General features: G+C 41.1%; 1 protein-coding gene across 4 annotated transcripts in view; it reads left to right on the plus strand.

Moving 5' to 3' along the window:
• The window catches only part of AKAP11 (A-kinase anchoring protein 11), a 48394-nt gene that overhangs the window by 2841 nt on the left and 24781 nt on the right, over positions 1-20772 (plus strand). For 2 of the 4 annotated variants that reach the window (XM_052705553.1, XM_052705556.1), the window contains exons 1-3: positions 6167-6312; positions 10123-10230; positions 15779-15895. In XM_052705553.1, coding sequence (XP_052561513.1) covers positions 10171-10230; positions 15779-15895 — 177 coding nt within the window. In that variant the 5' untranslated portion in view covers positions 6167-6312; positions 10123-10170. Of the gene's footprint in view, positions 1-6166; positions 6313-7341; positions 7423-10122; positions 10231-15778; positions 15896-20772 lie in introns of those variants that run through there. The other 2 variants (XM_052705555.1, XM_052705554.1) reach the window with 2 other exon arrangements.

The following is a 20772-nucleotide window of genomic DNA, read 5'->3' on the forward strand; positions in this document are numbered from 1 at the left end:
GTTTATGAGAGTGAGCTGTGATAGGACAAGGGGGAATGGTTTTAAACTGAGACAGGGGAGGTTTAGGTTAGGTATTAGGAGGAAGTTTTTCACTCAGAGGGTGGTGATGCACTGGAACAGGTTGCCCAAGGAGGCTGTGGATGCCCCATCCCTGGAGGCATTCAAGGCCAGGCTGGATGTGGCTCTGGGCAGCCTGGTCTGCTGGTTGGCAACCCTGCACATAGCAGGGGGTTGAAACTACATGATCACTGTGGATCTTTTCAAACCCAGGCCATTCTATGATTCCACAATTCTAATTCTATTATTGCTGCAAAGATGCCACCAAGCAGTGTAGAATTTGGTAGTTTTCCTTCAATATTTTGACAGAAAAATGCATTAAAATGCACTGGTTTTTAAAGAGTGTTTCTTTTTTAATATATACTGAATCAGGGATGAAATAGAAAGTATTCCAAAGTATGTGACAAAATTGAGGAATTTAATAATCAGTCAGAAAGACGTGACACAAAAGAGCAGATATTTGTGTATGGGATATAAAATGCGTGTTGTGTGTGGGAAATCCAAATGGACATACTGAGATTGACCTAAACCTTAAACATGTGCTGAACTTACTGTATCATCTGAGAGAAAGAGCACATTTTCAGACATACTGCAGCAGTGCACAGTAAACTGTATAACTCCACCAGGAGTGAAGAAAGTAGTACCCCACAAATTGTACTTAAGACTATTTTTAATGTGGGAAAAGATTCTCAGTGCATATTATTTCCAGTTTAAAAATATGCTATAAAAGCAGCAATAAAGTGAGCCCACATACAAAAGAGTAAGGTCAATGTAAGGCAAAGCAACCACAATAAAAATAATTTGGAATCCAGATGGTAACAGAGTGGGATTCACCAAGATTGCTGTAGCATCAACACTGCAGATGAATGAATGAGGGGATACAAGAGTCTGTTACATCTCTGGACTTTAAGCAGCAAGTATGTGCAACAAGTGGTTGGAAAAAACTGAGAGATTTCTTGCAGAAACTTAAAAAGATTTATCCTGAAACAGAAATTACATACGTGTCTCAAATAGGTGGCTTGGGGCCACCACAGAGATGATCAGGCCATGAAGACAATCAGAGGGCTGGAGCCAATGAGGACAGACTGAGAGTGCAGCGGCTCTTCAGCCTAAAGAAGAGAAGGCTCTGGGGGGGGGACCATCCAGCACCTGAAGGGGCCTGCAGGAATGATGGAAGCGTGCATTTTATATGAGCTTGTACTGATAGAATGAGAGAAAATGGTTTTAAACTGGCAGAGGGTAGATTTAGACTAGATATTAGGAAGAAATTATTGACTGTGAGGGTGGTGAGACACTGGAACAGGTTACCCAGAGAGGCTATGGATACACCCTCCCTGGAAGGATTCAAGGCCAGGCTGGATGGGGCTGTGAGCAAGCTGGTCTAAAGAGAGGTGTCCCTGCCTACAGCGGGGGGTTGGAACTAGATGATCTTAAAGGTCCTTTCCAACCCAAACCATTCTTTGATTCTATGATTATCTTCAGCAAAAGTAACGCTTAAGTACTGCTAGTTCTGAAGATGAAGGGAGCATCAACACCTCCTATATTAGTGCTGACCTCGACATTACCAGTCATCCAGTACAGCATAAAGATCATGATCTTTTACCTAGCTCAGAAGATATACGTTCCCCATTATTGCATTTTAGCAGATTCATCCTAACTTAGTTCCACCCATAAAAACAGTCAGAAGACAATGAGTCAGCCTGTTTCTGACAACAGTCAGAAGAGTTTGTCTCAATCTCATAGTGGGCTGTCCATAGTAGCAGTATCTTCTGGTTAGCAGGTATACAAAAACAGTCATTAGTAGGTACTCTTAGCATGCAATATTATTCAAATAATTTTAACTACAAATGTAGCAACAAAGAACACCCTGAATAATCCCTCAAGGGCTTGAGCACCATCACTTCCCTAAGGAAAAAAATCATTCATTTCAAGTCACTTCATCATTCATCAAGTCACACTCATTCATAAGCTCACATTCTTGTGCGATGGGGGAGGTGCACAAATCACAAGACAAAGTTGAAGAAATCCATAAGTAATCCAAAGTGAAGGATAGTTGCACTCCTTTTCTGACAGTAGTCAGTTATCTGGAGGCTGTTTGAACATTTTCCAATTGAGCAGATTGGCAGTGGAAATGTTAGCTAGTAGTGGTTCCATCAAAACTTTTGACAGAAGCCAAAGCTGTGATATGGCTGTGGCAGCTGGCCAGCAACCCAACCAAGCTGGCTGTTTACTTTAGCTCAGCTGACTGGCGGAGCTGATCCCCCCTCTCTGCCCTCCCTCCCCCTGGCAATGTGCCCACAGCTCAGTTGGTTTCTTGGCTCCCCAGGCATGACAGCTGGCAAAGAAATAGATTGTTCCATTTTTGCCAGAAAGGCTGCAAAGCCAATGCATTTTGTTCCTGTGCTTGATGAAACAAAATATTGACAAGCTGGAATTTCCTGTAGAATAAAAATTTTACTTCCTAACTAGCTCTAGTTATTATTGTACACTCTTGTGTAACATAATGACGGTGTTATCGCATCCTCTAAAGAAAACACAATGTACAGAAAGGATGTGACTCCACAACATGTTCCACTGTGTTGGATAAGAATCTCGGAGCATCTGAAACAGTCTCTGTGCAGCACAGTGCTCCTTTTTATAAACTTATATTGTGACACTTCCCATTTTGTATCAAAAGGCCTAAGAAGTTGCCTGTGGGAACATGTTTGTCAGCAGGACGTAACTGATGAACTGAGCATTCAATTCTGAATATAGTTTGTGGATTACTACTTTTAAGTATATTGTTTTGGAAGATGATTTATATAGGTTATAGACAAAACTCTCGGGAAAGAAAAAATAATAAGAAAGCAACACAGTTTTATGTATATACAAAGATAATTAGTTTCACTTAAAAGAAGAAAAAAGATAAAATATCCACAAGCACGCAAATAAAAATTGATGCTCAAACATATCACTGGAAACAGCAGATTAGAGAAACAGTCTAAAGAAAACACTATGCCATAATGCCATAAACGAGGCAGTTGTCAGAGACAAATGTCATGGTTTAGCATATGTGTAAGATTCCTGACAGGATGACTAATGAAATAAAGCATTCAGATGAAAAGTTCCAGTTTTGTTGTGGGTAGGTGAGACAAGAGTGTTTTCAAGGAGACAGTGAGCAGGGCTTAAATGGCAACAGAAGTCAACACATGAGTACGTGCTTGGTGGCAGAGCAAGCCAATTGAAGCTGTTTCTGTTCTCAGTTGTGTCTATGCTATCCCCAGTGTCATGCTGACACACAGATTATGTTGGTGAACTGAATCAGCAAGTTGGAAGGAAAGCAGGTTGTTTTCTGGTCTTCCCAGTTCAATCTCATTTACTGCTTGATTTCACAAATGTTCATGCTGGCACGGTTCAGAAACAGTGCAGATGTAAATGCAGGTAGCAGAGCTGAGAGGCAGAAGCTGATGTTATAAATGGATGAGCCACCAAAAGTTTTTGGTGGTTTTTTTTGTTTGTTTGTTTGAGAAAAAATAATATCAAGTATGGCAGATCCTTTCAGAGTACAGTAAAGGTATCAATGACAAGGCTTACCCAGGTTTTCAGACAAGAAGTGCATGCTGTCTCCAGTCCAAGGTAGGAATAGAATAGGAAGACTATAAATTATCTGCCTTTGAGGAAGGGATCCGTATTATTACAGATTCCATCAGTGTACTTTATGGGATGTAATTTCAAGTTTTTTCTGGCCTTAAAAAAGCCTTAATTATAGAGGGACATTTTTCAGAGGTAGTATCATAAATAAAAACAAACACACAGAATTATGCAACTCTGTAGGTTTCATGTAGAGAGGAAAAAAGTCTTATTAAGAGACTAGAAAGAAAATGGATGGAAAGCTGCCATAAAATCTCCAACTAGTTTTTTATTTCCTGTTACAACAGTGGCATGGAATACCTTAGCAAAATGACTAAGTCAGTCCAAGACAATCTTTCAAAATGTTGCTCCAAGCCAGCGATCCTGAAAATGTCAAGCTTACAAGGCAGGTGCAGATTGTGACTCAGTGTAATATCAAAGCCAGGTAATGCTTCTCACAAAAACATTTTGCAGATACACATTTTTGATACAGAAAGAGCAGAAAAGACATTGCAAGTGCACAGCCATCTCCAGCCAGCTCCATCTGATGATTTCATGGGGTGTGATCCTAACCTGAGGGCTGAAGTCCTGCCTGGCCTTATGCTTTCCTGGGGCTGTGGCTGACCCTGGCTCTGCTCACTCTGACCCCATACACAGACTGACACCCCTGCCACTAGACCAAGCTGCCCAGTGCACATCCAGCCTCCAGGGATGGAGCATCCACAACCTCACTAGGCAACCTGTTTCAGTGCTTCACCACCCTCTGAGTGAAAAACTTCTTCCTAACATCCAACATAAGCCTCCCCTGTCTCAGTTTAAAACAATTTCCCCTTGTCCTATCACTATCCATCCTCATAAACAGCCGTTCCCCCTGATGTTTATATGTTCCCTTCAAGTATTGGAAGGCCACAATCCTTCTCTTCTCAGTTGGGGCAATGGCACAGGTCACAGACAGAGACACAGCCCTGGAAAACGGAACTGCACAGTGTAAAAGGCATAAAATACTAGAGCTCCAAAACTGATACACTCTTTCTCCATCTTTAATACACATTTTAAGCAACGTTGGCTGACCATCCAAGTTTCTTGTGCATACACAGTACTTAAAAGTTGTGAAAAAAGTTATGTGAAACAATTCGGAATCTCAAAGCCATCTCCATTTTTATCATTGCACAATAAACATATTTTTTGACAAACAATGATGTGCTGTGGGCTATGTTACATAGGTTCCTGACAAGGATAAAATCTGATTTTTTTCCAAGGCTTTGGCAGGAAGCCATAGGAACTCATTATTCTGAATGGTCTACTGGGAATTATAGAACAAAGGGAATAAAAGGCTCAGATTTGTTTTTAAAGCATGCTTTGTCATGTTTACATTGCTTCCAGATCTACTTTGTTTTGGCAAAAGTCTGCATGTAACAACAAAAGCCTCTTACAGACGTTTTAGGGTTTTTTTTAAATGAAAACTGAAGTGTTTTCTTCTCAGATGAATGTGTTTCCATAACAGGATGGTCTCACTGGGCACAGAAATGATGTCAAACCAGTTAAATTTGATTCAATTATTCACTTAGTTTTTCTCACCCGGTAGGGACTTGTAGTCCCTGGGAAGAGGAGGAATCTTTTTTTGCCCCAGTTAGCTAATTTCACTCTGGTATGCCACATCTCAGGAAGACTTCAGGTTGGATATTAGGCAACATTTCTTCTCAGAATGAGCGGTTAGGCACTGGCAAAGGCTGCCCAGGGAGGTGGTGGAGTCACCATCCCTGCAGGTGTTCAAGAACCATACACATGTGGATGTGGCACAGAGGGACATGGTCAGTGACCATGGTGGGATGGGCTAGATGATCTTGGTTCTGCGATTCTAAGACCTATCTGGAATCTGAAAGTCTGTTTATTTGGGGAGGTGGGGATGGGGGGCGCAGGGGAGGTGGGGAAGCAAGGACAGTGAGCCACTTGGCCTATTTGGTGTATATTATTCAATGAACTTCCTCATCTGTGTGGCAGGTTAGTGACTGAAGAAGCTGAAATGGAATCATGTGGAAAGGCTCATGAAATTAGTAAGAAAACAGGATGGATTCTAGGCCTCAGGTCAGATGCACATTACAGCTAATGAGGACTTGAAAAAGCGTATGCGATGGGGTAAATGACACGCTTGAGGTACTGTGGCTTTTGGCAACATTACTATGTTTAACAGGGACGAGGAAGGGCACAGGTGTTTTGTCTGAAAACACAAAAGGGTCTGAAATTTCTGTCTGAGTCCTCTAACCTGCTGAGCCAGCCAGCGCACTGGAAGGCAAAGCAGGCGTCAATCCAGACAGAGAGCAGGAACGACTCACCACACAGGTCTACTCCCTCACACCCGGGATTGGGGGGGGCAGCACCCCATCCCACACAACAGGCGAGGAGCGCGCCGGGACAAACGGCGGGAAGAGGGGGAGCGCGGCGGAAAGAGTCACGTGACTCCCGCCCGCCTCCGGAGGCGGAGAGGGAAGCGTCGCGAGAACGGCGCGCGCCGGGGGCGTGGCGTGGCGGCGGCAGGGCGCTGCGGTGCGGTGCGCTGGGTTGGCGGCGACTGGATAGGCGGCGGCTGCTCCGCTGCTCCAGGAGGAGAAATGGCGGCGGGCGGCGGACGCTGAGGACAGCGCTCAGGTACGGGCCGCCCGCTGTTCTGCAGAGAGACAGGGCCTACCGCTTCCGGCGGGCTGCACTGAGGCCGGGGCGCCGCCTCCCGGCCCGGTAGCCGCCACAGGTGGCTCCTTCCTTCCCTCCCGGAGGATGCTCCGGCCCTGCCCTGAGGGAGGGGGAGAGCCGGCGGCTCTTTGCGTGGCCTGAGGCGGCGCGGCGGCTGGGGAGAGCCCGGTAACGGAGCGGGGGGCGGCGGGGAGGCCTGCAAAGGGGGTGGCGCAGGGCTCGCGGGCAGCTCTGCGGGGATTGCGCTGTGGCTGCTGGAAGCGCCTGGCTGTAATACGGTGGGCTTACGAAAAGCGGCCCCTCGATCTCTTCTTCCCAGCCCTGAGATTTAGGAGGAATGTGGCTTGTTTACTTCCTTGACTCTTTTGAGGGGCTTTATATACATATTAAAAAAAAAAAAAAAGTCAAAGTAGCTGCTGCTTTTTTTTTCTTTTTTTTTTTTTTTTTTTCTTGTCTTTCTGGTTTTCCTTGGTATCAAATGGAATCACATAGTTGTGAACGGTTGCTTTGGTGTTATGATTCTTAATGAGGCTCTGAGATGTTATCAGAGTCAGTTAGGGAGAGAAATCATACAAAGGTTTGAGTTGGAAAGGACCTTTAAGATTATCTGCTTCCAACCCCCTGCTGAAGACAGGGACACCTCCCTCTGGACTAGGTTACTCAAAGCCCCATCCAGCCTGGACTTGAAGGCTTTCAGGTAGGGGGCATCCACAACCTCACCTGGCAAACGTGTTCCAGAGTCTCGCCACCCTCACAGTCAAGAATTTTTTCTAATATCTAATCTAAATCCGCCCTCTGCCAGTTTCAAACTGTTTCCCCTTGTCCTTTTGTTACCCACTCTTATTAAAAGCTCCTCCCCGTGTTTTCTGTAGGCCCCCTTCAGGTACTGGAAGACCATTATAGGGTCCTTCCAGGGCCTTCTCTTCTCCAGGCTGAACAGCCCCAGCTCTCTCAGTCCGTCCTCATTGGTGAGGTGCTCCAGCCCTTTGTGGCCCTCCTCTGGACCTGATCCAACAGCTCCACGTCCTTCTTGTGTCAGGAGATCCAGAACTGGACACAGTACTCCAGGTGGGGTCTCATGAGAACATAGAGAGGCAGAATCACCTCCCTCGCTCTCCTGCTGCGACTCCGGATACAGTTGGCCTTCTGTGTGCATTGCTGGCTCGTATAGAGCTTCTCATCAACTGTCACCCCCAAATCCTTCTTTTCAAGTCTGCATACAAATTCTGCTGTATCTGGAAACAATCAGCGATAGCAAAATCACAGTTAATGTAACGTGTTCATCTGTCATGCTATCTGTCATGTAATGCTAATTACCTTACATCACTTCCTATTTATGAATGATTTCAGATTTGTGCAGGCAGCCTTTCACAAAATCAGAGTTGTTGGGGCTGGAGGGGACCTCTGGAGATCACCTGGTCCAACTCCCATGTTAAAGCAGTAGTTTTCAGTTTTTAATCTAGCAATAAACATTACCAGTATCTAAGTGATTATCGAAAAATTAAGTATATTGAGAATTGGTTCAGTGTGGGTGAATTTCTTGATTTGCAGGCAGGGTGATTTTTTTGAGGCCTGAATTTTGAATTTTGCCACCTTAGTTCATCCCCCATAAAATTTCGTTGTCCATGGATTCTTTAGTTGAAAAAGTGTAGTGATAGAATGTGTTACTCAGTCTGGAATAATAATTTAATCTGATTTAATCTGATGCCTCATTTGGCATGTTTGTAATCTGAAAACAATACCTCTTGAGCTAGGTATTCTCTGGTCAAGCTCTTTAAAAGAACGAATGCTTCTTTGAGAAGATATTGGTGCTTGGGGAGTAACATAGAATCATAAAATTAAGATTGCAAAAGGCCCCTAAGGTCATCTAGTCCAGCTATCCACCCGTCCCCACCATGCCCACTAACCATGTCCCTCAGTGCCACATCTGCATGCTTCTTGGAACTCTTCCAGGGACAGTGACTGCAGCCTGTGCCACTGCTTCACCACTCTTTCTGAGCTGATCTTTTTACTAATTTTGAGACCTGACAGATGCATTTACCCCCCTCTGCTTAGTGTGAATGTAGCTATGGTTGAGACAGCTTGTCATTTTTATAGACTTTTTCAAGACTGCCAACCCAGTTAGTGAAAGTGGCAAATCATTAGAAAAGAGAAAGAAGCATCTTGTTTTCTCAAGATACCAACTATTTCCAGACTGTTTTGTTTGTCAGTGTTTTCACTTCCTTTCTGGTTAGTTCTTAAGTTTGGGTACTTTAGCCAACAAAATAATTTTATACATCTTCAGCTTTATGTTTTCAGCTTTATGTTATATTCTTGGACAAGTGGAAATGAATGACACGGAGCTGTGACATACCCCAGGTGATGAGGAGAACCTGTATGGTACTGATAGTGAAGGACAGGGTGCAGACAAGATAGAATGGCTGTGGTGTTGAGTCAGGGGTAAAGCACTACGGTTGGTCCTCAGCATCTTTCCACATCTTAGTGCTGTGATTTACAAAGCCGTTGCTTCCATGAGGTGGATGACACTGCAAGTGGCTTAGTTCAGGTGCTTAGGTCTCAGCATTTGCTAGCTGATGCCACAGGAAAATACTTAACCTGTTGCCCAAAGATAGTGTACCTGTAGGCTGCTCTATATGAGTAGATAGTGCTGAAACTTGCATGGTTATAGAGTCATCCTTGTGATTTTTCTGTTGGGCTTTGTTAAAACTGTTGTAAGCATCAGTCCTCATATGGCAGAGCGTCAGAGCTCGTATGGCTTGCTGGTCTTCAGCCCAGTGTGAGACCAGCTTTCCCACAGACGGCTGTTGTGAGGACAAGGATGTGTATAAGAGTATTTCCCTGGCATGATGAGATTAACCAAACGGGTTAGCCAATTAAGATAGAGCAGCAGGAACAAGTGAGGTTTTTTTTTTTTTCTTCTTTCTTGTTATTGTGTTGCAGTTTGAGTGTAACTTCTTTTTTGTGGAAGGTTTAGGCAAGTTCATCTTTACAAAAGAAAGCAGAAATTAAGGTGGAATGTGAATATATACGGGTGCTCTTCATTGTTATATGTTTGAGGAAGCTTTTACAGTTGTTGACAGTGGAGAGAAGGTGAAAACCATAATGATCACATGTCAGTACTGCTCTTCTTACTTACATTACATGTCCTCAAGAACAAACCTGTGCTTGTTTCTGTAAAAAGACTAAAGATGTGCTTGAGATGAGATCAAGAAAACCAAGCTGGTCAGCCCTGCAAAGAAAACCTGTGCTTGCTGTGGTTGTGGACTTTTTTTTTTTTTTTTTGCTTTCTTAATTATTATTTTTATTTTGCAGTCAATTTTACATGCATTTGCTCTTTAGTATATTTTGGATAGCTTATGTTTTGGATAGCCTGTGTTGTTTGACCATGGAAAAAAAGATGAAATACATTGCATGGTCCAGGAATCTGCTGGTACACCTCACCCCAGTATCAACAACAGTGGAACAATACTTAATACAACATTTTTTTTCCACCAGTGCAGCATTGAAATCTAGTTAAATAACTGTGTTGGAACTGACTGTAATGTGTGGGCTGTTCTCATTTTTTAATTTTACATTTTGTGCAGTGTTTTATGTTAAGGCAGCTCTTTTTTTTTTTCTTTTGCAGGGACAGCAGTCTGGACAGTGTGCTGCTTAGTCTTAGTTTGAAACTATTGTATTTTCTATCAGTTCTTGCTTTGTCTACTTGTGTTTTCAGAACGTATGCTAACAAATTGGGGAAAGAAAATTAATCTATGAATGTTTTTGTAGGTATCTTTGAGCTGACTTGTGCCATCGAATACTAAGATTGATAAAATCATGGATATCTACACAAGGGCTCAGGGCAGTCGAATGAAACCAAGAATATCAGTGAAAAAGGTAATTATATTTAATAATAATAATTTCATAGATTTTTCAATCCTTAGTGCAGCAGTCTGATGATGAACTAAGTAAACTTTTAGGTTTAGATGGTGAGTTTCTCCCCTCCTTTTTTTTTTTTTTTTTTTTGTAAGTTTTAATTTTGGCAGGCTGATGTTTCAAGGAGGCATAAAACTGCCCTTGCTTTATGCATTGGCTTATTTATCCCAGCAGAGTCCAGCCTGGGAGACAAAATACTGTAGAGAAGGGTTGTGCATGCTTTTTTTCCTCTCTTCCTTTTCAGTTTTGATGTGTATACAATGAAAGTGATGTACTTGAATGTTAAATTTTGCCTTGTTTGTGGAGAACAACTTTTTTATTTTAAGCACACATTCAAATTTACATGTATGAAATATATAGCAGTCAGTGACAACTGCCCAATGAAGTCTGTGTTAGGTTTTACTGCAATATTTTTAGATTTTTTTTTTTTAATCTGGCTTATTCTGAGGTTTACATGAATTTCTGGGCAGTGCTTTGGTGAAAAATAGTCTGTTTAAGCACTTGTGAAAGATAACACATTTGGAAAAAAAATTATTTATTCTTTTCAATTTTTTTCCCCTCAGTTTGGAGAAATAAACTGCAGCTTCCTCAAGTGAAAATATTACATTGAAGTTTACCCTGAAGTAATAAGCTGATTTATCCAGTTACCAGTGAGGCTGTGGATGTCCCCTCCCTAAAAGCATTCAAGGCCAGGCTGGATGGGGCTCTAAGCAGTCTGGTCTAGAGGGAGGTGTCCCTGCCTATAGCAGGGGGTTGGAATCAGATAATCTTAAAGGTCTGTTCCAACCTGAGCTATTCCATGACTCCGTATTTCTCACAATAGTCCAATGCAGATGAGTTTTTTCCTGGGTCTTCCCTGATTCCTGCCTGACTTACAAATGTATGCAGCGTTGAAGAGGGGAAATTAAGGAAGGAATAGTTTTGTTGCCTAGAAATTGCATTACTTTTATTCCATAAAACACATTTTTCTTTCTTAAGGAGACAGTATATGCATCATAGATCCTATAGAAACAGCCTGAGAGCAAGGATGTGCATGATGTGAGTGCCAGGCAGTTAATCAGTTTCAAATTCAGAATGATAATTGCTTTGTATTAAGCAGTTTATAATTATGGGTTATCTTTTAGCTTTAAGACATGATGTATACAATTTTTCTTGGCTTATGTAAAGTTAAAATAAAGTTGTTTAACAGCATTCAGGTCACTTTACATCCTTAACTTCATCATAAAGTGCCTTTTAGAGGATGTTGTTGATTTCCTATTTGTTTTTATCATAGAATTACCAAAGTTGGAAAAGCCCTCTAAGATCATCCAGTCCAACCATCCAGCTATCACCAGTATTTCCCCACTGAACCTTGTCCTTTAGTACCACATTTAAATGTTTCTTGAATACCTCCAGGGACGATGATTCCACCACCTTCCTGTGCAGCCCATTCCAGCCTGACTATTCTTTCAGAGAGGTTTTCCCTAGCATCCAACCTGACAATTTCTTCCTTCAACTAAGAAAAAAACCCCACACATAACATAAAACCAAAGTCAGACAAAAATCCCATAGTTTTTTTGGCCTTTGCACTGCAGAAACATCTTTTTAATGATTACAGTGATTCTTCTCTGATTGGAATGGTCGTCTGAAGTACTAGTTTTGTGAATTGCTCTGTTAATTGCCATTAAGCATTCTGGACTGTGTGATTCTAGCAACACGAGTTCTTAGGTGTCTTGCAGAATTCTACATTCCCATGCAGCTGAACTCTGATGTTTTTATCTCTAGCTGCTTCCTCTTGATTTTTCCCTGGGGGATAACAAGTTTTAGTTTGTCTCTTCAGTTCTTTTTCACAGACCCAGGCAGTGGTCTGATCAGGATGACAGTATATTTCATAGAATCACAGAATGGCCTGAGTTGAAAAGGATCATAATGATCACCTAGTTTCGATCCCCTGCTGTGTGCAAGGTCATCAACCACTAGACTGTCTTCTGCTGGTTCTCAGCTTGCAGTCTGATTCCTGTCTTTGTAATACTTCAAATGAAAATGTTGCTCTGCATGGTTGTGGCATTTGCATTTAAAGCAGAAGTTTCCACTTTCACAAAATGATTTGAGAATATTCAGTTTATTTTATTTAGTTTTCCTGATTTTATGTGAAATCAGGAAGAAGTCTCCTGATACCTAAGTGCAGAGTAAACGTGATCTGCCTGCTTTGGACTTGATTTTTCAGTCAGCAGTGGAAGAAGTGAGAGTTTTTCAGGTACTGTTATTGATCATGGAAATCTCCTTCTGCTAGTTTTCCAAAAGCAGTTTTCTCCAGTATTGCAAACGTCTTGCAGGTTTGTAGGTTGTTTGAAATGTTAGAAAGCAGTTATTTAGTTCATTAGACTAAGTAGTGTGCAGTTTTTTCTACAGTGCAGGATCTGTAACTAATGACTCCTTGGTTTGCTGGCTACAAAGGGAGCAATGCAAAACTTCAAATGATTCTTTTGAGCTGGAAGAGTGGTGAGGATTTTCATTGTTCAGGTCAGTTTTGCTCTGCATGCTTTTTAGGGTATTTTTCTTTTCTGCTACTTTGACTTAGTGCAGATTCCAAACACATTCTTAAAGCAGACTTTCCTGTCAGGCATCTGAGGAAGGAGTATATGGACCTATCAAGTAGTTTTCTTTTGTTTCTCTTGTCAGTATGTAGAAGTATATTGTTAGTGGTTGTACTGTTTACAAAAACAAACAATATCCTTCTGTTGAAGATGACCTCTTGTCCTTACCTACATTGATCTGCTGATCTTGAGGACGTGCTGCTTTTCAGTTTTCAATTTAATTTGGTGTGGTTGAGAAAGCTTGCTTTCATTGCCTGTTGGGTTGGAAGTTTTCTCTGAAGTGAAGTCTCTGTCGAAAGCATGATTTTGATAATAGAAATAAGGCTATCAAATGTAGTCTCGCAGTTAATGAGGGGAAATTAAAACAAAACCCCACAAAACAAAACACAACAAAAAGCCTTACTGCAGATTTCAAGTCTTTTTGAAGCATACTGCTTTGATGATTCCAAATCTTAGGAATTCCACTACTCACACCAAACTTATACCTGTTTGTTCACAGGTATCATTATTCTTCAGCTTGTTCTTTTCCCTTTGGCTGATGTTCACCTTTGTGATGCATTTACAGTTGTAGATATGTTCTCTGTTAGTCTTGTTTTTTTTTGGAAACTGCAAGCTAAAGGTTTAGTCTGCTTTTGTATGAAAGCCTCTGTGTTCAGTGATTATCCTTCATCTGTGCTTGTTGTGAGTTAATCTTCTTTCTACATGAGGATGATATGGTACCTGCAATTACAGAGGATGCACTCAGCCACTCAAACTATGTCAGTTATCCTGCTAAAGGATGCTTACTGGGGTCATGTTTGCTATTTTCAGTGCTGCATCATCCTGATTGTTTGCTTCACTGTCGTGACGAAGAGGCGGAGCCACATCTCTTGTTTCCCAGATGTGACTTCACAGTTCTATTTAAAAGCTTGCTATTAGTTTTAAAGGCTGTAACCTTGCACTTCATATGTTTGCATTTTATACTGCTCTCACTTTGAGCTTCCTGTATGTGCTGCTCTTGTCTCAATCAATGATACCTGCTCACTTCGTATTATCAGATTTCATCTGTACCTTTACTCTTTTTTTTTTAATAATAATAATTAATATTGATGATACTTGACCTCAGTTTCAAGATAAGTTATGAGGACACTGGTTATTGTGTTGCCAGCCCATACCTATTACCTTCTGAAAAAACAGAAACCTATACTGCCAGGCCTTCATATAGCCTTTTATGACAGTTCTACCAGACTTGAGGGAGATCTTTTTCTTATTATTGCACATTTCTTTCTTGCTCTCTTACACCCAGTATTCTCCAAAATCCTGAATTTTCTAACTTAAACTACAGTAACTCTTAACACCATACCTTTTTTTCTCGTTGTCTATCCTGTGTTTTCTTACAGGATATTAAACTAAGGAAAAAAATATGTATATATGAAGTGTGTAATAATTACCTACTCTAAGAAGCAGAGGATAATTTTCAGTTTTTATCAGACTGGGTCATTGTTGGGTTGCAGGGAATTTCCAGGTCATATTGTCTGACTTTTTTATTACTTACTTTTGAGTGCTGAGACTGATTAAATTGTTGTATAAGCAGAAAATGAGCTATTTCATCAAGCTGATTTGACTGCTCAAGTGACTTTTTCTGTTAGATGGATGGGTGAGAGTCTGCTTCTAAATCTGCTGGGGGAGAGCCTGTCAGCAGTATCAGCATTGCAGCCACCTGTAAATCTGGATGATCTGGAGGATCAGAAACATTGTTTGCATACCTTGGGAAGTATAAAGATTCATATGTATTACAGTAACTGCAATTAAATACGTGGGTACAAAGTTAAAGATGTAAGTAGAGATTATTTGAATGACCTCCAAGGTGCCCTAAATGCATGTCAAAATGTTTCAGTTACTGGTTCTTACTTTTCCATAGATGTGGCTGATTTGACTGCTTCAATATTACTTGGCCTTCGCTGTAAGTCTAGTAATCCCAGCCTTGCTTGCTAACATTTTGAAATCTGTTTTGGTTATTTCAGGGGTCCTGAATTTTGTTTCTGTCTTAGTAGTTTAAAAATGCTTTCCTAATTTTATATTGTTATGAGCACAAGTATGGTGATACTGATGGTATCAGTTGGGCTTCCAGTGTATTAGTACTTAACACCATTGTTTTTAAGAAAAACAGCTCTTTCCAGAGCCTTAATTATGGTAAGTAACGTCAGCTTTTACCATAAAGGGATTATTTTTGCTGTGGGATTGTGAGAAATGCAAAGCTTTCCCTGACTAAATTTGGTTCTCTGGTACTTCTGCTGTTGTTTAAGAAGCTGTGCAGATTTGAAATAGCTTAAATTTGATGCATTTCTCACTTAATTTGTAACAGGGCAGAATAAATAACTGGGTCAACAATGCATAACCAAATCATAATCTCATTTTTACTTCTTAACCTTTTCTCTTGCTAGGGGACAGCAATTTTAAAAGCCAAAAGGAGAAAATATTACAAGAAATAATTACAAGGAATTAAGTTCTTTAATTTTTATAGGATAGGAAAAGAAGATATGTAGAGGGTTTCTTTTTTTCCCTTTGGCTTGTTTTCTTTCCTTGTGACTGCTGAAGCCATCTCTCTAATATTTCATGGCTAAATTAGCTTTTCATGCTTTTTAAGGAAAACCTGATGGAAAAGTTCTGTATACAAGCTCTGATGAACAGAGTGGGTGGACCTTCAAATTTCTTCTTGGATTCATCTTTCTTTTTTTCCCAAATCTGCACTTTCTTTGATCTTAGGATCTTTTAGGAGAAAGTTTAGGATCTTTTAGGAGGAAGTTTTTCACGCAGAGGGTGGTGATGCACTGGAACAGGTTGCCCAATGTTTGAAACAGTGCTTAGAATAAGGAAATTAAGGAGGGGCCTAGAAAAGCCTCTTCAAAACTGAAAATAACTTCTTGTCTTTTTTTTTCCCCATTGTTTTTCAGAGCTTTGGTGAAGGTGTACTGCACTCTATGAAGTCACTGCTGCACAGCAGAAAAGAGTTATGCAGTGTATCAGCAGAAGAATGTTTAAGTTGGGAAGAGCAAGATAACTTCATTGAGGTTTGGCATAACCTAATCTTTTATGTATGTTTTTTGGTTATGATGTAAGATGATCTATCTTGTAGCATGCAGGATAGTAAATGTGAACAGTGTTGCAACTTACTGACAATTAATTCCTTGCCCCATGTTGCTATTCTTGTATTCAGTCCTTGAAGTCCTGAAAATAACTGTAACATTTCAAGATGATGTTTCTCTGCTTTGTAGGAGTTGTGAAACTAAATAACAAGACATGTAGGTAAGTTTTGTAGGAATGGTGTGACTGGATGCTAAGCATTTGTGAGCATTCCTGTGTTCAAGTTGTACGGATAGTACCCTAATGAAGTAGCATTTTGGTCCAAGTCTGAAGATGAAAGCTAGTGGACTGCTTATATTTCCTAGTGCTCAGCGTTAAAAGGTAAAGCTCCAGCACTGCAGATCAGGACTTCTGTGACATGAATACATATGGGCCAAAAGCTGAACCAAGTCTGGTGATGGGGGGGGGGGGAGAAAGAGTAGACTCAGAGAGAATTCAGAAGTATCTCAGTAAATTAAACTTTGAGCTGTGAAGACAACTAGATCTGTTTGAGTTACAAAATTTAAGATCAATTTCTCCAAATAGAAACCAAAAAGGTAAGAAGCACTATGTAATGTGTATCTCTTAAGAGCTGTAGAAGACTACTGAGCAGTTGACAGGCCTGACAAGGAGCCTTATAGGAGGGCAGCAAGACCTGAACTGATTAGGAAGAAAAGCTGAAAGAAGGGAAAATGAAGCAATAAAAGACTTAGGAAACTATTAAGGAAGGATAGTAATTGGATAAGGAGTAGGAGGAGGAAAAGAAGCAGACTGTAGGGCCAGCAGAAAATGAGCTAGGATCACCTGGACAACCCCAAGGGTGTTTGGACTTTCCTTCTTTTTTTTTTTTTTTTTTTAAGCAAATACCTGGCAACAATTAGAATGATGGTCAATGATGGTCCCTAGGGAGAAAGATAGCTTACTATGATATGTAATTTCCTTATTAGCTCAAGCAAGTGAAAGCTTTCTGGTTGAAATGTAAGAGTTGATGGAAGAAACACAAAACAGGTGTTTGTTTTTTTTTTTTCTTCATTCAAGTGTACAGGGTAAGACATCTATTTACAGAATAATGTTAAAAAAAACAAGTTCCTAGGTCTGTGAAGACAATTGCTTAAAATTAAAAACATTTTATTTAGGTTTCCTATGCCATTTCAATTGAGCTTATCTCTGTCTGTGGATTCTGGTAAGCTTCAAATACAGTGTTACATACACTAAAGGAAAGGCTTCTGTTACTGATTGTCAGTCCTTCTGGAAGGATTTCCAGCCTAACCACCAGCATTTTAAACATCTGTACTAGTTTCAGGTCTTAAAGGTATTAATTTTTTTGTGAAAACTGGAGATTGAGCATAATAAATCTAGAGGTTGTAATTGAGACAGAAATTAGTAGACTCAGCTGTTTCTTTGATGGCAAAGTATTCTTTGGGAGAGGAAAAGGTTCATAATCGTTATTTTTGAGGAAGAGGAAAGGACCTGTAGGAAGACAAAAGAGCATACGCCCACTAAAAAAAACATCCTAACTTCAGCAAACACTAAAGCCTCCCAAAATGTTCTTCAGAGAAATGTTTTCCCTCCAAGCCTTTAAACTGCTAGGCCTCTTCTTCTGTTCATACAGTAGGTGTTGTGCAGATGAGGTGTTGGAATTGAAAGTATCTTCAGATACTGTATGCTTAAAAAAGATGTAGGAGCTTAAGGGTACATCACTGAAAAAGGATCATTTAATAGCACAGAGAACATGATGCTAGAGAACTGTGATTTGCTAAGAGCCATTTAGAATGCTACTGCAAAAGAGTTAATTTAAGATTTTGTTGTAATTGAGATAAAGATAAGTGGATGCAAACAGGAAGATTTTTGTGGGAGGCCAGTGTAGTTGCATGATACTACCTGAAATAAGTCAGAATTCTTAATATTTTAACATGATTTCAGTTTAAAAGGTTTTTTGTTCCTATGTGTGCTCATTCAAAACTCAGCTGCAGTACAAAACAATTGTTTTTTAGCCATTTATTTTTATAGCTCTTTCACAGTTTCTCTGTATGCACAGGTAAGTTGCTGATCCAGTTAATAAGTGATTATAAACAGAATTGTTCTTTGCTGGTTTTAGGCATGAGAAGCATCTCACTAGCACAGTCTTAATGTGAACTGTGACCCGAATACTTAAAAATCACTCACTCAATTGCATAGTGCTCTGACATAATTGAATCCCAGCCGCATCAACTTCAACCCCAAACAGGGAATCATAGAATCTGTAGAGTTGGAAGGGACCTCTAGAGGTCATCTAGTCCAACTCCCTTGCAATGAACAGGGACACCTACAGCTAGATCAGGAGTTCAGACCCCATCCAGGCTGACCTTGAGTGTCTCCAGGGATGGGATATCAACCACATCTCTAGGCAACCTGTTCCTGTGCTTCACCACCCTCCCTGTAGAAGGTTTTACTTATATAGAACCTAGATCTACCCTCTTTAAGTTTGAAACCGTTTTTCTTTGTTCCATCATCACAGACTCTGCTAAAGAGTCTGTCCCCTTCTTTCCTGTACCTCCCCTTTAGACATTGAATGGCTGCTACCAGTCCGCTTCAGAGCCTTTTCTGAGGCTGAAAGTCCTAGCTCTTTCAGGCTGTCCTCATAAGAGAGGTGGTCCATCCCTGGGATCATTTTTGTGGCCCTCCTCCTGATATGCTCCAGCATGTCCATGTCTCTCCTGTACTGAGGACTCTACATCTGAATGCAGTACTCCACGTGAGGCCTCACCAGCACAGAGTAGAGGGGCAGGATCACCTTCCTTGCCCTGCTGGCCACACTTCTTTTGATGCAGCCCAGGATATGTTTGGCCTTGTGGGCTATAAGGGCACACTGTTTACTCGTGTTCAGCTTTCCTTTCATCACGGTCTTTTTTGGCAGGACTTTACTGAGTCCTTTCATCCTCCCCCAGTTTGTATTGGTAGGAGAGGTTGCCTTGACCCAGGTGCAAGGTATTGCATTTGGATTTGCTGAACTGCATGAGGTTCACCTGGGCCCACTGCTTGAGCCTGTCTAGTCCCTCTGAATGGCATTCTGACCCTCTGGTGTGTTGACTGCACCCCACAGTTTGGTGTCATCAGCAAACTTTGCCGAGGCTGCACTCAACTTCATTGTTAGTCTCACTGATCAAGATTGAAGAGTATCAGTCCAGGCACTGACTCCTGTGGGACAGTACTCATCACTGATCTCCATCCAGACATTGAATTATTGGCCACCACTCTCTGGGCTTGATCCTGTAGCCAGTTCTTCATCCCTCGAACAGTACACCCATTAAATCCATATTTTTCCAATCTGGAGAGGGGGATGTTGTAGGTTACCATGTCAAAGGCCTTACTGAAGTCCAAGCAGGTGACATTGGCAGCTCTTCCCTTGTCTGTTCATGCAATAGCACTATCGTAAAAGGCTGTTAGTTTGGTCAAGCAGGATTTACACTTGGTGAAGCCATGCTGGTTTTCCCATATCACCCCCCTGTCTTCCTTGTGCTTTAGCATAGCTTCTAGAAGGATTTGCTCTGTGATCTTTCCCAGGACAAAGGTGAGACTGACAGGTTGGTGGTTTCCAGGGTCATCCTTTTTACCCTTCTTAAAAATGGGTGCGATGCTGCCTTTTTCCACTCATCAGTGTCTTCACCTTATTGCCATGATTATTCAAATATCATTGTGAGTGGCTTGGTGACTACATCAGCTAATTTCCTCAGGACTCTGGGATGCATCTCATTGGAACCCGTAGACTTGTGGATGTTCAGGTTCCTCAGGTTGTCACAAACATGATCTTTGCTTACAGTGGGAGGGACGTTACTTCCCCTGTTTCCTCCTTCCAAACCAAACATTTTAGGGCTGTGTGATGGGCAATTATCAGAGAAGACCATGACAAAAAGTACCTCAGCCTTCTCCTTGTCTGTTGTTACCCACCTTGCCTGTATCACTCACTAGGGGGAATACATCTTCCTGGACCTTCCTTTTCTGGTTGAGGTATCTGTAGAATCCTTTCTTCTTCTTGGCACCTCCTGCCAAGTTTAGTTCATGCTGGGCTGTGGCTTTCCTGACCCCATCCCTTAGCCTAGCAGCTTCCTAATACTCTTCTCACATCAATGGATGTGTTAATATTTGTGCTCCAGTTCTTACAACCTTGTTTTGAAAATAAAAGCTGTGTATTTTTAGTAGCATGCAGTTATCCAACTGATTTTTCATTAGGGAAATATTAAATGAAAATGAGAAGATCTGACATCTGAAACAAAATTTTCATAGTTGAATGTAAAGTAGATCATAAGCTGATGCCAAAGAATGAAGATAAGACAAAATACTTAATGCCTTTGATCTTTTAGCCTTGAATGAAATGAGATGCCTGTAAGCAGAATAGCAGAAAGCAATAAAATACCCCTGTCCACAAGTCCCCAAACCCATAATATAGTTGACGTTTCAGACATATAGCAGGTTCTTGAGCCTTACAAGACCTTCTTAGTGCTTGAATGCTCTAATCCTTTTACTTTAGAGGGTCTGTCTACTTGGGTATGGCATGCAGACACACAGCTTAAGTCATCTGCTGTGTTTTGGCCTAAGGCTAATCAATTTACTTGGTAAATTGTCTGTGTTAGCGTCGTGATCTCTTCAGAATATCCAAACGTGTCATAGTTTGTTAGCATGGACAGATTTCAGATGAGAACTGGTTTATACGTGTCCAGCTTGAAGCACTGGTCTTTGCAAAATCATCTTTATTTTAACAGACTTAATGGGATGTATATGTGTTGCTAAATTTCAGCAAGCAAATAGACCCTAGAAAGAAATGAACTTAGTGGGTTTTACAAGTTGT

This window comes from Tympanuchus pallidicinctus, unplaced genomic scaffold (genome assembly GCF_026119805.1).
Source record: "Tympanuchus pallidicinctus isolate F22 unplaced genomic scaffold, pur_lepc_1.0 scaffold6, whole genome shotgun sequence".
In the NCBI taxonomy this organism is placed as follows: Eukaryota; Metazoa; Chordata; class Aves; order Galliformes; family Phasianidae; genus Tympanuchus; species Tympanuchus pallidicinctus.